We start from the raw sequence: 15,904 nt of genomic DNA, 5'->3' as shown, positions 1-15,904 counted from the left end.
TTCTAAAAACGCAATAATAATTAATTACGAGATCAGACCCTGATTTCCTCCTTTGAGAATAAGACTCCCGTATGGCAATAACCGTAAAAAACAGGATAACACAAGCAAAATCTGTAAACTCCCGTATCATCATTACCTTCACCCCTTCTTGCCAATTTCCATTAAGCCAATCCTCTTAACAAATTCTTCGAAGGCAGGCCTTGCCAGTGGCTTGGTGAGGCCGTCAGCTATATTGGCCGTAGAACCAACGTGTTCCATCATGATTTCGCCTTTTTCAACCAGATCGCGAAGGATATGGTATCTGATCTCGATGTGACGTGACCTCCTTGTCAAGGACTCCCCTTTTGCTAGATCTATCGCGCCCTTGTTGTCAACTCGCAGGTGCGAGCATACCTTCGCTTTCCCTTCTACTAATCCAGCATCAAATAACATGTCATTCAGCCAGATCACTTCGCACGCTGCCTCACTTGCCGCGATATACTCCGCCTCAGTGGTTGATTTTGCAACTGAGGTCTGCCGTTGCGACCGCCACGAGATTGGTGATCCGTTTAGCAGGATAATGTAACCTGTAGTTGACTTGTATTGGGGGTCTGCCCCTGCCCAATCTGAGTCGCTGTACGCGACAGGACTGAGTCCCCCAATCATCTCCTTCTTGTATAGGATTCCGTGATCCTTCGTTTTCTTGACGTAGCGTAGGACGTGTTTTAATGCTGCCCAGCATTCCTTGTGCGGACGCGAGTTGAAACGTGAGAGGTAGTTGACCGCGAATGCCAGATCTGGTCTGCTGCTTGACACCAAATACTGCAGCGATCCTAAGCCTTGACGATATCTAGTAGCAGTAAAATCGTCATCTAACCCGCTATCTTCATCTGGTGAGAATTCTAGGCGTATGCCGGCCGCCATCGGCGTGCTGGCCGGGTTGACCTTGTCCATTCCAAAATCCTCAAGGATCTCATCGATATAACGGTTCTGGGTAACCGCTAGGTCGCCGTTCATTTGACGTTTGACTTCCATTCCAAGGTAGGGCTTGTTCTCTTCGACATCCTTTGTCTCAAACCTTTTAGCAATCTCTGCCAATATCCAGTCTAATTGCTGCTCTTGGGGTCCCGTTACCCGACAGTCATCGACGTGCAATGTCAGGTAGATCTTGCGAATAGGGTGATATAAGAATCCGCCATCGTACGGCGAGATTTTGAATCCTAGAGTGGTGAGGTGTTCCGTCGCAAGGAAATACCACACCCTCGCTGCTTGCTTCATCCCGTAAAGGCTCTGGCGGAGCAGGCCAACCACGCCCCCCTGCCGTGCTTAATCCCTGTAGGCAGTTGCATATATACCATCTCGTGCTGCGGTAGTATGCCGTTCAAGAACGCGGAGACGTAGTCGATCGCCTTTGCCTTCCACCCCTTTGCCGTTGAGATTGCGAATAAGCTCCGTGACGTGGGTCCTGATACCACCGCGGCGTACGACTTTGTATAGTGGACTCCTTGTTGTTGGAGGAATCCCCTAACCACCCAGCGAGCTCTAAACCGGATTGTTTCTCCCTTATTGTTCAACTTGCGATCAAACACCCATTTACCAGTTAAGATATCCATGCCTGGGGTCTTCTCAACGACAATATATGTCTGCTTGTTCTCAAACATGCTGACCTCTTTCTTCATCGCCTCATACCAGTAGTCCCAATCAGGGCTCCTTTTGGCTTCCGCCACGGTAGTTGGGCGGTCAGTTAGGGTGCTCAGGACAGGATCGTCCTCATTGGCAGGGTCTTCTGGTTCATCATTCTCGACAAGTTCTGTCTCATTATCTAGAAGGTATGTTGGATCTATCGCACCTTCAAGATCCCCATTGGCAATCATCTTCAAAACGTCAGGTTTCACCTTTGCTAGGTGTCGCAGGAGGCAGTGTTGCCACCCATCAGCAGCATCTAGTACGTCCAATTCTTCTGGTAATTCGCTCGATTGCCTCACCACGTTCGCAGGCGTGGTTTCACCCTTGTCTAGTCCTTCGTCGAATACGACATCTCGCGCGATTTCAAGGCGACGGCCAATTGGGTCCCAGATACGATATTGGTGCAGTCCTTGGTAGCCAACTAGCTGCCATTCCTTGCCGTCAGTCCTATCCGCGAGCTTATTGGTAACCTTTAGGTTCTTCTTGTAGACCTTGCACCCCCACCTGCGTATCCAATGGGCAGTAGGTTGCACCCCAGTCCATGCCTCAAATGGCGTAAGCGGAACTACTTGCTTGCATCCGTATATCTTAGTTGACGTTGGGGACGTGTTGATCATCATGATCGCGGCTTGCATCGCCTCACCCCACAATTCCTTAGCTAGTCCGCTATCAAATAGAAGGCTTCTTGTCTTTTCTGCAACAATCCTGTTGGCGCGTTCAGCAGGGCCGTTCGATTGCGGCGTATCAGGCGTAGTCGTTTCATACGCAATTCCTCTGCTCTGGCAGTAGGCCTTCAGATCTTGGCCTTTAAACTCGCTGCCACCATCCCAGTGTAGGGTGCCTACACGGCGTTGCGTAGTTGCCTCAATGCCTGTGATGAAGTTCATTAATCTCGCGGTAGACTCACCCTTCGACATCATCAAGATTGCCCATCGGTATCTCGTAGCGTCATCTGTTATCCCTAGCCAGTAGCTAGCACCCCCCCTAGTGGGTAGGTCGTTCCCGTCAAAAAGCGTTTTTCCACCCCCTGCTAGGTCGATGAAGAGTCTCATCGCCGGCTTGGTAGCTCGCGTCATGGGCGCAAAGGTTGGACGTGTCATCTTTGCTTGGACACAGACTTTGCAAAACGGTAAAGCTCGTTGGCCGATGATTCTCATTCCTAGGCGTGGATCTGCTGCCATTCTAGCGATATCCGCGGGATTTAGATGCCCTAATTTTTGGTGCCACTGTGTCATTGTTAGTTCTATAACCTTTATGTCGTTGTTGGGCAGCGCCAGTATCGCGTCAGTAGTCCTGTCGTCCGCCATCGCGTTGACAGGTTCAAATTTGCCGTTGGACAGGGCGAATCGAATTAGATCCTTGAAGGTAGGCGGCTTCTCCACCTCGTAGATATCATTGTCGTTCAACTTCGCCGTGAAGGAGAACGTTCTATCTGGGGACATAAAGAGCACGGCGTGGTTGCTTCCATATGCCAACTGCTTGAAGGTAAAGCCCTGGCGTACGAGCTTACCCATGCTCATGAGGTTCACTTCTAATTTCGGGACGTAGCGGACGCCAGTTAGTAGCATGTCCGCCCCTTCAACGGTGATCTTCGTGTCGCCTATCGCTGCGGCAGGCACTATCGTTCCATCTGCCATTTCCAACTTGACAGTATATTTTTGGGGCTTTGCCACGACAAGATCTTTATGAGGTGTTGCGTGGGCACCCGCACCCGAGTCTAGAATCCAGGTATCTCTCGTGGGTCTTTCGCTGCTCATGTAGGCCTTGTCCGTCATACAGAATACTTGTTCCACGACGTTATGGACAGGAGCAGTGCCAGCATTGGTATCACCCTTGTCCTTATCCTTATTGGCGTTGTTGGGATTGGACGGACGCTTCTCTGGGTATTTCTTCCAGCATCGTTCTGGATATGACCGGTCTTCTGGCAATGGAAGCAGGTCCGTGTCTCACTGCCCTTCTTGTCAGATTTGGGGTCCTTCTCCTTCTCCTTATCCTTATCCTTGCCCTTCTTATCCTTCTTGTCGGATTTGGAGTCCTGCGCGTTGTTGGTAGGGTTCCTAGACGTGTCAGCATTGGATTCATCAGTTGTCGGAAGCCGCAAGAGGATATCGCGGCAAAGGGCCATGAAATCACTCTCTAAGGGTTGGGCGTTATCTTTCTCAATTTGGTCCATACGGTTCTTAATGAACGAGGCCCACCCTTTGCTTACCCCAGTAAGTAAGCAGTCAAAAAACATGAAATCTTCGACCCTATATCCTAGGCGGATATAGTCAGTCCTTATGGCGATCAAGCGTTCGATAAACGCGCGATCAGAGCCTTTTGACTTGGCTGTCATGCTTGTCATCTCCTTGTATAACCTTGTCCTTAGGACAGCAGGCCTTTCAGCGAAATTGTCCTCTATGATAGACCATAGAGAATACGCAGATAATTCGCAATCCTTGGGTATAGTAAAATGAGATTTTGCCTGTGGGGCAACTGATGACCACATGTAGTTGTATAGCCACATGTTGCGTTCTTTCCAAAATCGCTGCATATCAGTGCTGGCGTTATCATCAGGGCCTATTTGCTTCTCATCAAGGATGTCATCGGTTTCAGATTGCCTCGCTGCGAGGAGGATCTCTTCTTTCCACATGGGGTAGTTCCCAGATCCGGTCAGTACAACTGGCTTCCTTATGGGTCTCACTTGATCACGGAACTCATTAAGGATTTTCACGATAGCAGACGTTCTGCCTTTCCTCTGCAGATAGTTTGCTAGATCTGCACTGATGTTCTCATCACTTGTAGAGGCCTGACCCCTACCAGTTCTCATTTGTTGGACTTCATGTTGGAGTCTCGCGATCTCCAGTCTCATGCGAGTTTCTTCGCTCACATCATGGCTACTAGGGCCACCCGCGTTATCTGACATTTCGTTGTCGTTAACCGGGTCTTCGTATTCGATATTCGACTCGTTCGATTCCTCTTCGATTGTGTCGTCAGGTTCAAATGCCCCCGGGGCAGTCACCTTGTTGGTTGCAGGCGTTGGTAAACCTGCGTTCGATTCCTGTTGTGCCTCTGGCGTTTGGGGATTTCTTCTTCAGCGCGTTGTCACGTATTCTTTCGTCAAATCAGGCGTTCCACCCGATCTCAAATTAACCATGGGGTTTAAATCGTCTAGGCACGCTTTTAACGATGCGTGGAGACGTTGTTAGCACGTTATTTCAGCGGTTCTGTTGCTTCTAAGGGCCATAACCTGTGGGAGGATAACGTTGTTGTCATTACTAAAACTAACTACGCGAGAGCAACACAATATGTTGGGGGGCACGTGATAGGGTAGCCGTAGTACCACTAACACACCTTGCAGTCACGTTCGTTGGAAATATCCAAGGAGGCCCTGTGCCAAGAGGAACCAAGATTCAGCATGGCGCTTTCGGCTGCGGTTTATATATTTTCCTTTGCTTTGGGGACTTAACACACAGCCTTCGCAGGAGTTCCTCGTTTTTTCTTGGCGTGTTGATGGACTTGCATTTCTGCACTTCTGTGAAAAAGCAATTTTTGCAGTTTTTGCAATTTTACGTTTTCACTTTTTGACGTTTTGGTCAAATGGTGGCCCCCGGATTCCTATTTTCCTCACAAGAGGATTCTCCTGTGAGGATACTTGTCACAATATTTAAAGATTGTTAAAAAAATCATGTGTGCTAGCATCTGACAAGGCGTTCATCTCTCGGATGGAAATACAAGAGATTGCCTTTGTGAAACATAGGGAATTGAGAACTCTCACTTGAATCAAGTGGCTGTGGGTTGGTACGGAATAATACCAGCTCGAGGCCTACAACATGAGAAAAAGGTATACAGGAACTTCTGCTCTGGGACTACTCCTGTTCTGGGACTACTTCTGCTCTGCTCTGGGACTGCTCCTGTTCTGGGACTACTTCTGTTCTGGGACTGCTCCTGTTCTGGGACTACTTTTGCTCTGGGACTGCTCCTGTTCTGGGACGGGACTGCCTGGAATTGACCCAGGCACTGGCGTCTGTGGCATGATCAAAATGCGGGGAGATGCTGGGCCCCTATGGCCGTGGGTCCTTGGTCTCCACAGGACCACAGAAATCGATTCGATGGCCTCTGCCGTCCACAGGCCCGCATGGACACAAGTTGGCCGTCTTTGGGCTTACCAGGTCCATGGATCGCGGTCCATGGACCCGTCAGGTCTATTGGCTCCCTGCCCCAGCATGGCAACCTAGGTCAGTGGACCTGCTGCACATGTCCTTAAGCACTAGCCATAGTACCCTTCCATTTGGTCATTGTGCTAGTGACTACATGACGTAGTCCCTGGCCTTTTGTCAACTTTCTTCTGCCACTGTGCCTCTGGCCTGATTGGACTTCGGAGTACTTATGTCGGCCTTATTGATGGTTTCTCCCGCCGCAAACCTTTCTCTTCATTACGCTTCTTTATTTTTTCCTCTTCTCTCATCTGTAATGTACTTGTCTGTTCGATGTAATTGCTATCACCTTAACCCGTTATATGTACAAGTTGGCTTCCCCAGTGTTTGAGTTCATCTGCCGCGCCTCTCAGAAGAAATCCGCTTCCTTATCCTGTTATAAATCGCCTATAAATGTTTGGTTGCCTTTAAATTGCTCGAGCCTAAAAGTGAAAGCTTAACAATTGAATTCCTTTCTTGAGGACGCCAAGGTGGTGAATGGCTTGGCGCTCCCTGCCCCTGATAAAAATGGGTATTGTCAGACCCCGCACACCAACCAAATCACGCCTTGGCGTCCTTCTGGTCCGGACCGCGACGGGCACAGCTTTTGGGGGGATCACCGCTTGGCGTGGTAAGTCAGGGCAAAGGGCTCGACAGGAGTTGAGGTTAAGCACCAATCTGAGGCCATTTTCCAGGGAAATATAGAACATCGTGGCCTGGTCATGCCAGATGTCATTCTTAGATGTCCCCTATTCTTCAGAATATCGTGACTACAACATGAGAAGTCCAGCGCAAAATTATCATTCTGACATCGAATGTGGGCAGGCAAGTCTCCCTTCTGTATGCCCGCGATGGTTTTGCATCGTGTGTTCCAGTTGATGCACCTGGAAATGCCTGCCCAGGTCGACCCGGGATGCGCATCACTCAAAACAACCCCAAGGCTTCTCTTGGGGCGCGAGCCGATTGTTACTGCGGTCCTTTTGGAAAAAGAGGCCCTGGGGGCATTGCTCTCCCTGGGGACACTGCTCTCCCACAACCACACACTGCTCATATCTAATTTTTGAAATTTCACCACAACCGCGCGTGTATTTAAGCTTAAATTGACGTCATCTTATTAGCCTGGTTTTCGGCTACGGCCCGATACCCGGAACCATGGCTAGTAAGGCCAAGTGGCCCCAGTTGGGCGTGCAGCCGCAAAATCTGCATGAGCATGCAACCCAACTCATAGCAGAAGCGACAGCACTGCTAGCTCTAGACAAAGGACAACGCCAGAAACTACCAGATCAGTCACTTGAATCCTTTCTAAACAGTGTACAAGCTTATGCCAAGAAATCCAGAGCAGCTCCGTCCTCCCACGAGATCCTCGACAAGCTCAACCAAATCCATCACATAGCGAAGACAACCATCACAGACGACCTCACCCTCATCAAGAACTCGGTCAACCATGCTGCAACCCAGAATACCGCTAGAAACCTCACCTGGGCTGACAGAGTCAGGTCTAGCGGAGCGACACCCCCTCCACGAGCGACACCGCCCACACAAGCAAACAGCAAGGAAAGAGAGATCATAGTGAAGCTACGTAACCCCGAATCGGCCGCTCTGCTGCGACAGAAAACGCCAGGGGAGCTGCGTGAGAGAGTCAACAATGCAATAAAGGAACGGACAAGCACTGGAGAGCAGCCTGTTCAGGTCGTCGCTGCCAAACAGCTGAAGAGTGGAGATATATCCATCCACGCAGCAAACATTGCAGATGCCAACAGACTGAGGGAGGAACACAATCAATGGGTACAGGCCCTGGGCAGCGAAGCGAGGATTCTCAAACCTACATATGGGGTCCTGGTTCACTCGGTCCGCACGGATAAAGAGAATATAGATCCCAGCCAACAGACACAGTCCATCGAGAAGATCCAAACAGAGAACGCGGCTATACACCCAGGGGCGAAGGTCACATATGTGGGATGGCTGACAAGGACTGGAGTAAAGAAACCGACCTCCTCCCTGGTGGTTGAATTCACCACCAAGGAACATGCAGACCGAGCAATCAGAGAGGGACTAGTGCTGAATGCCTGCTACCACCACTGTGAACTCTACGACAGAAGCTGCAAGCTGAAGCAATGCTATAAGTGTCAAAAATACGGACACATCGGAACTCAGTGCAACGCCAACGAAACATGTGGATACTGTGCGGAACCTCACAACACGAGGGATTGCCGGAAGAAAGAAGAAGATCTAAACCCCACACCCAAATGCGCGCTCTGCAAGGGGCCGCACACGGCATGGAGCAATAACTGCCACATCAGACAAGCAGAGATAGCAAGGGTCGAACAAGCGAAGAGGAACCGTCCTTCGTACTACATCGGACCAGACAGCCCGACCAAGGTGACACCACCCGTACCGCTGTTCGCAGGCAACACCCTGCCGAGCACCGCCGAGCGACGCAAACGCCCGGCGGGAACCCTAACAAACGAACGCACCATAGCACGACCGAGACGAGCACTACAGCCAACAACATTTCACAACTTTACGCAGAAAGACTCTGACGTGTTCATATATAACAAACGGAACCTAGAAAGGGCAGTGGAGGATAGAGAGAGAGAAATGAGAATTGAGAGTGAAGGATCTACCTGGAATGGACGCACAACCATGGTAACCCGGTCAAGATCAGCATCGCAGCAGGCCCCCATAGACCCAAGCCTTATAGACCCTGCGCTGACCAGCTCGCAAATGACCATAACCAATGAATAGTACAAGCAACTTAAACATACTACAGTACAATGTCAGGAAATCTAAAGACAAGGTCATGGCCAGCCTGCTGAGGGATGAGAGGATCAAAGAGTTCGACGTGATTGCAATACAAGAACCGTGGCGGAACAATTTCACCAACACAACGCACTACCCACGACCTCAATCCTTCGACCTGGTGTACTTGGACGACCCAGGCACCCGGACGTGCATGTTTATAAACCGAAGAATACCGCGCGGCAGATGGACCGCAACTACCCCCTCTCCTGACTTCTGTACTGTCTCCATCCAGTGCACCGAGGCGCCCGAGGACACAATCCATATCCACAACCTCTACAATCCGGAGACCAGCACAGGGAACAGCACCATCCCCCTCCTGCGCAGAACGATAACCGAAGCCAACAGTGAGAAACAAATCGTGGTTGGGGACTTCAACCTCCACCACCCACTCTGGGGAGGCACAGGCAGCGACCGGGACGCTGAGGCGGAGGAGTTGGTCACACTCATGGCCGACCAACAACTGGAACTCCTGATCCCACAGGGCACCGTCACGTACGATGAACACAATAGACAAACCACGATCGATCTCGCTCTCGGTACACCGTGGATTCACGAGAGGAAGGCCTACTGCGGGCTCAGGGAAGATCTCGACCACCAATCGGACCATCAACCAATCGCCATAACAATCATGACAGCGGTTGAAACATGCGACCCGCCCGACCAATGGCAATGGCAACGGACGAACACACAAACACTGGAGCTAGAACTCCAGAGGAACCTACCCCACCCGACCGTCTTGGACTCAGAGGCGTCGGTGGACCACCGAGTGCAAGGGCTAGTTCACGCCATTACAAGGGCCATCGATGCCTCCACACCGAAGGCCAAACCAAGCGACCGTTCGATCCCTGGGTGGACGCAGGAGTGCAAGGAAGCACAGAGGACAGCGAGGCGCCTTCGAAGACGATATCAGAGGACGCGCCTCGAGAGCGATTGGGAGGCATACTGCCAGGCCAGGAACTACAAAGGGAGACTCATCAAAAAGACACTCCGCGACGCTTACCGAGCAAGGGTCAGGGAGATGAGCGATTCACCACACGGGCTATGGAGGCTGGCGAGATGGGCCCGCAGGCGAGGGACAAGGCAGGCGTTCACGCCACCTCTGCGCCGAAGCGACAACGACCTGGAGCACGACCACCAAGCCAAGGCAAACTTATTCAAAGAGACGTTCTTCCCACCCCAACCTGATGTGGATCTGTCCGACACTGCAAACCAAAGGTACAGCGACCAACTTACCCCCCCTCCTATCACAGAACAGGAGATAACTCGAGCAATCGGATCCATGGCCGCCAAGAAAGCACCGGGACAGGACGGCATCCCGGCACACATACTACAACTACTGCTCCCCTACCTGACACCCCATCTACTACAGATCTACAACGCATCCCTGGACCTACAATACTGCCCGGCGCACTTCAGACAATCCAAGACGGTGGTGCTACCCAAGCCCAACAAAAAGGACCGGTCGGAGGTGAAATCGTACCGCCCGATAGCCTTGCTGAACACCCTTGGTAAAGCCTTGGAGTCCATCCTGGCAACAAGGATCTCTCAGGCGGTCGAAGAACACCAGCTCCTCCCACACACGCATGTAGGGGGAAGAAAGGGAATGTCAACGGAACACGCGCTTCATGGACTGATGGAGCTGGTCTATCAGTCTTGGGACAACGATCAGGTAGCCAGCCTCCTCCTTCTGGATGTAACAGGCGCCTTTGATCATGTCTCTCACCCCAGGCTTCTGCACAACCTGCGCAAGAGAAGGATGGATGAAAGAATAGTCGGATGGGTAGCGAGCTTTCTACGAAACAGGACAACTACTATACAGCTCCGGGAGTGCACAACAGAACCTCTCCATGTGGAGACCGGGATCCCACAGGGTTCCCCGATCTCGCCAGTGCTCTACCTCTTCTACAACGCTGACATCCTGGAGGATGCGCCTCTCCGGGTTACCGGAGCAGCGGCCGGAGGTTGGATCGACGACATCTACTTCTTCACCAGCAGCTGCACCACCGACGAGAACTGTAGGAAGTTGGCAAGAATGCACGAACGGGCGGAGGCATGGTCGGCCACGCACGGATCAAAATTCGACCTCAAAAAATACCAATTCATCCACCTCACGCGAAGTCCAAGGAGATACGATGTACAACGGGCCTTGACCATATCAGACCTAACGATTGCTCCGGCGAAAGAAGTCCGCTACTTGGGTGTCATGTTGGACCAGCAGCTTCGATGGGGCCCTCAGATACGGCATATTGAAAATACGACGTCACAAACGCTAAATGCGTTGAGGTCCCTGGCAGGCTCAACGTGGGGGTCAGCGTTGGTTACGCTGCGGCAGGCGTACCTGGCCATAGTGGTCCCACAGATCACGTATGCTTGTTCCGTGTGGCATACGCCACGAGGCGAAAGAGGGCTCACAGAAAAGATGCGGACGACCCTTGACAGGATTCAGCGAGAAGGAGCAAGGATCGTAGGAGGGGCATACCGAGCAGCGTCGGGTGCGGCCCTGGACGTCGAGCTCTTCATAAAGCCCCTGCGTCTGCAGCTGGAGGAGCGGGCACATGACGCAGCACTGAACATCCTCACCGACAACCGGTTCCAGAACGAAGACGACAACGGCACCTCAGCATGGACCCCACCGATACGCGGAGACTCCCTCATCAGCCCACTAACGCGCCTCTACAACAGCCTCGAGACAACACTGGGAGAAGGAGCGGTCAGTCACCTGGAGTCGCGGATCCCATTCCCGGTAAAGCCGTGGTGGAGAGCGCCCACGGTCACTATCGCGGAAGATCGAGAAGCGGCGGAACGACTGCACACACACATTATCAGCGGAGCCGATCCACCACTAGCAGTCTACACTGACGGTAGCGGCATCCACGGGAAAGTGGGGGCTGCTGCATTGGCGCCGCCGATCCACACCCAAGAACTCGCTTATCTCGGCAAGGAAACGACTGCCACCGTGTATGCAGCCGAGCTTCTTGGCATTCTCATGGGCCTAAACCTAATCCTAACGTCAGACCGGCGCAGAGCAGCGATCTTCACGGACAACCAGGCAGCCCTGAGGGCTCTCCAAAACCCCAGAAGATCATCCGGCCAATCCATACTTCGGAGGATCATAGATGCTCTAGAGAGGGTCCGCTCCCAGGGCCTTCAGGTGGAATTCTACTGGATCCCGGCGCACCAAGGGATCGAAGGTAATGAATTGGCGGACAAGCTCGCAAAGGAAGCGACGGGCTGCAGACAACAACGAGGCAGAAGAGGGAGGATGATCACAGTGGACACTGATGACACCGCAGCTACACCTGACTTCCTAAGACACCTGATATCCGCAGCCAAGTCGGAAATTCACCGCCAGACCCAGGTACAGTGGGAGCGGGACTGGGAGAACGAGTCATCGGGGCGAGCCACCTACGCGCTCACACCCGCACCAAGCCCCACGGTCCTCCATCTACACCACTCCTTACACAAGGCCCTCAGTTCAACCATCGTACAGATGCGCACCGGCAAGATTGGACTACGACAATTCCTATATGAAAGAAAGGTGCCAGAGATCACTGACACCCTATGCGAATGCGGTGGCGGAAATCAAACAGTACGGCACGTCCTATTAGCGTGCCCTAGGTTTAACAACCTCAGAACGGAAAACGGGGAAGGAAGGGGGGAAAGGTTGGATCTCAAGGAGATCTTGACGACGCCTAAGCTAGCTAAGAAGGCTGCAAGATTTATGATCTTAACTAGACTCCTCGGGCAATATGGAGCAATTACGGAGGACAAAATACGATAAGGCATGCACTGAGTTCTTTCGGTTTATAGGACAAACAGGAGTCAGGGGGACCCACTGGAGGACCTTGGCTACCATCTAGACTGTATTATATGATGTATATTAGCTATAGATACCCATCGTCTGCATAGCTGCGGAAAGCGGCTGGGCCGGACGTTAAATTGAATAGAAGAAGAAGAAGACACTGCTCTCCCTGGGGCCACTGATGTCCCTAGGGCCACTGCTTTTGCCGTCCCTGGGGCCACTGATGTCCCTGGGGCCACTGCTTTTGCCGTCCCTAGGGCCACTAATGTCTACTTTTTGCCGTCCCTAGACAACCCCCCACCAGCCGTGGATGGTCCTGTGAGGCGGCTGTGCCTACCGGGTAATAAATATGCGTGGTTTCCCCTCAAGTCCTTCCGTTCTCTCTCCTCCTTATTATCTCGCCTGAGAATTTGGATCCGTCTCTCTTCCAATTCCAATTCCTTCTCCACCCACACCGCCGCGAGACACCAACCACCGAGAGGCCCTTGCGTACTCGAGGACAGCGAACATAAATAGACCGACAGCGGTGCTCTCCATCCCTCCTCTTTGTTTGCCTGGGCCATCTTTCAATCATGGCGTCAGCTGATATTCCCCACGACGGGCTTCATCACACTGTCATCATCAGTTCAGATTCGGAGATGGATGAACGCCAGCCCCCAGCGCGAAAGCTGCGAAGAAAGAGACCCCGCACAGACTACAACTATCCAATGTATGAGGCTCAATTTGACAACCCGGCACCCTCCGAAATGTGGCAGCCACCGAAAAGACGTAACCTGGGCATGGTATTGGTAAGACTCCTCCCTGTAGGGTCCATGGCGGGGCTCCTTCTTGGCTGATAATGAGATAGGAAACCGCGAACCAGGAAATCCATAACATTTTCAAGGCGGAGCATGCGCGGAGAGAGGATGTTATCAAGAGCTACTAGGCAAAACGGCTGAGTCTTGTCGTATGGAATGTACATGGACATGAAACGAGTGAAATCGAGATATTGAAGAGGCAGATCTGCACATGCGGGCTGTATTTGCACCTAACAGTTCTCCTGTTCCCCGGCTCGCTCTCCAGATGTTTTTAGCGCGAGGTTAGATTCCGATTCTGCAGTGATCTTTTATTTTATTTTTTTTATTCTATCATAATGGTAATAATTAGAGGATTCTACTGTATCCATAGCTAGCTAGGACCACTGAGAAGAGTGGAATTCAAAATGAATGGAAAGGGAAACAATAAAGAGAAAAGAAACAGATAAATAGAGAAAGATTGACAGGCCGGCTGTCAAGACCATCATAGCCATCTCTATAGAAGCGAAGAGTGGGGCAGGGAAGCGGATGGGTAAATGGTGTTTTAGAAGTGGATTGTTCTTGGTGAGAAGAGAACCCTACAGTTGATCAATCCAATAAAGCATAAGTTCACCTGCATGTTGTGCCTCCCATACATTCTGCCCCATAATGTCATCTTTGCAAACCATATCACAACATACTACTCAGAATACAACAGCCCCCGGGTCCTCCCTCACTTGCGGCCTATGTATGCACTCGGTGGACCAACTTCGCATGGCTCTGCACGTGCATCTTGTGTTCCAGTTTGATCTGGCACCAGCTGCACCACGCCGGCTCCCCGTCCTTGAGATGCCGGAGGTGCTCATACCGGAAATGGCGGCCCAGGTCCGCAGGCCGCGAGTATCGATGAATGCGCCGGTGATCCGACGACCTGGGGTGCGCGTAACACTCAAAACACCCCCGAGGCTGCTTCGCGTCGCGGATATGATCCTCGGCGGCGCGGAGAGCATCATCCCACCCCCCAGAAGAGGTAAACCTCACCGTGAGCATCATTCCCATCGTCGGTGCCATCGGGTGCCTGCGGGGGGTGTGGCGGCGGCGGTGGGGGGGCCTTTGGTCTCCGTCCTCGGCGCGGCCCACCCTCGAGGACACCACAGTACATCTGAACGGCATCAGCACCGGCATCCCGTCGCCGCAACTCCACCTCCACCGATCTAGATGTCGGCCATGTCAGGAGCTTTGAGAAAAGATAGATCATCTGGGGGAGCAACTGTTCATCCCGCAGCGTCTCCTTTGCCTCCTCGTCCACCGCCTCGCCGGAGAGCTGCCGTTCGATGTCGATCACCGCTTGCTCGTCGTCGAACTCCTCCCGAACCCGTTTCCGGTACTTATAGAGAAGCCGCCTTCTTGTCTTCTCGACATCGGCCCTTAGCTTCCCAAGCTTCTCAATTGTCACGGGATCGTTGGTTTGGGCGGCACGTCGTTCGACCCGGTCTCGCTTTTGGATGGCTTCCTGCAGCTCTGGGTCCTGTTCCACGATCGCCTTCTGCGCATCCGTCAGATGTCGTGGACGCCGTTTGTCGAGAAAGCGGCCGATCCGCGTGATGGCTCGCATCAGAGGGGAATTGGGGTCCAAGCCGCTGATCAGTGCCTGCATATTGAGGCACACATTGCGTGGAATATAGTGTTCCAGAAACGTGCGGATATTGGCATGCTTGAGGACTAGGTTCTGCTCGGCATCGCCGACCAATCCTGCATGGTTGGTTCCGTGTCAGCTTCTATCTAGGCGAAAAGAGATGAGGGCGTCTTCTTACCACTCTTGTTGAGGATCAGACCCCCGCCATACCGGCAGCGATGGTTGAACCAGGAGTGCAGAAAACCGGCGATCTCGGCTATCGTACGGACGGAGGACGAAGGGTCCATCATTTCTTGAGGGAAGATGCGGATCTCGCCGTTTACCTTCGCCACTTTGCAGAAGACATAGTGATTGGCCATCTCTGGCTTCAGCGGGATCAGCAGCTGCTGTCGGCCGCCCCCGATCTTCAGTCCTCTGAGCTTGGCCATCGAGGTTAGACTGGGAGGACTGAACGCTTCGAAGAAGAACAGGATTCCGAAGAGAAAAATATGCGGACTGAGGATCAGAGACGGCTCGTAGATGATCTCCGGCAGGGTGAACGTGTTCCTGGGTCAGACGTCAGCCAGTGTGCATATCCGGGGATGATATCAGGGAGAACTGACGTCTGTGTGAGGCCGAGGTGCTTCTTCGTAAACTCGTAGCTGAATTCCACCGTCGGAAGGTCAGGCCCCCCGCTGGGGTCGCGCTGGAGCGACACCCGCAGGTCCTTGAATCGCAGGTTGAGGATGGCGCTTTTCCGGTTCAGCGTGAAGAGGCCGAGCAGGTTGTAGAGGCAGATCTGCATCCGCTGCAGCCCAAGCCAGAATCTCTTCTCCTGCGTCCGCAGGGCGGTCTTCTGAAGCGTAGATGTGTCCTCGACGTACGCGGGGTCCTTCTCTTTCTCCTGTGTATCCAGCCCGTGCTTCTTGGCCAGCCGCCGAAGGCTCTTCCACGGCGATCAGCCTCGTCGATCGGCGCGCCCGATGGGGAGTGGGACTTACTTTCCGCATCCGCCGCATCAGCGGTCCGTCGAGCTTGGTGCCAGTGGCACCCTCATGGTAGCGCAAGAAGT

At 52.6% G+C, this 15,904-nt stretch overlaps 4 protein-coding genes across 4 annotated transcripts in view; 2 read left to right on the top strand and 2 right to left on the bottom strand.

The window, feature by feature from the left end:
* Window positions 1-138: 138 nt before the first annotated feature.
* HCAG_07449 (conserved hypothetical protein) lies at window positions 139-5,169 on the bottom strand (the record flags this gene model as incomplete). The annotated part of the gene is made up of 6 exons (XM_001537977.1): window positions 139-1,296; window positions 1,335-1,801; window positions 1,829-3,586; window positions 3,616-3,700; window positions 3,875-4,705; window positions 5,119-5,169. The coding sequence occupies 6 exons, from the start codon at window positions 5,167-5,169 to the stop codon at window positions 139-141; spliced, it is 4,350 nt and encodes a 1,449-aa protein (XP_001538027.1).
* A 1,199-nt stretch (window positions 5,170-6,368) lies between these two features.
* On the top strand, window positions 6,369-12,423 carry HCAG_07448 (predicted protein; the record flags this gene model as incomplete). Its single annotated transcript, XM_001537976.1, has 4 exons — window positions 6,369-6,505; window positions 6,666-6,704; window positions 6,959-8,486; window positions 8,611-12,423. The coding sequence occupies 4 exons, from the start codon at window positions 6,369-6,371 to the stop codon at window positions 12,421-12,423; spliced, it is 5,517 nt and encodes a 1,838-aa protein (XP_001538026.1).
* A 593-nt stretch (window positions 12,424-13,016) lies between these two features.
* On the top strand, window positions 13,017-13,369 carry HCAG_07447 (predicted protein; the record flags this gene model as incomplete). Its single annotated transcript, XM_001537975.1, has 2 exons — window positions 13,017-13,232; window positions 13,292-13,369. 2 exons carry the CDS (start codon window positions 13,017-13,019, stop codon window positions 13,367-13,369), a joined length of 294 nt encoding a protein of 97 aa, XP_001538025.1.
* A 552-nt stretch (window positions 13,370-13,921) lies between these two features.
* Window positions 13,922-15,904, bottom strand: part of HCAG_07446 (predicted protein) — a gene marked incomplete at both ends in the record, with an annotated part of 2,735 nt that continues 752 nt past the window's right edge. The window contains 4 exons of the mRNA XM_001537974.1: window positions 13,922-14,148; window positions 14,259-14,969; window positions 15,032-15,399; window positions 15,456-15,776. Of these exons, the coding sequence (XP_001538024.1) occupies window positions 13,922-14,148; window positions 14,259-14,969; window positions 15,032-15,399; window positions 15,456-15,776 (1,627 nt within the window). The remainder of the gene's footprint in view (window positions 14,149-14,258; window positions 14,970-15,031; window positions 15,400-15,455; window positions 15,777-15,904) is intronic.

The sequence above is a fragment of the Histoplasma capsulatum genome, genomic scaffold (genome assembly GCF_000149585.1).
Source record: "Histoplasma capsulatum NAm1 scaffold_8 genomic scaffold, whole genome shotgun sequence".
Classification (NCBI taxonomy): Eukaryota; Fungi; Ascomycota; class Eurotiomycetes; order Onygenales; family Ajellomycetaceae; genus Histoplasma; species Histoplasma mississippiense.
The sequence above is the reverse complement of the archived record's forward strand: the minus strand, read 5'-3'. Positions and strand labels throughout refer to the sequence as shown.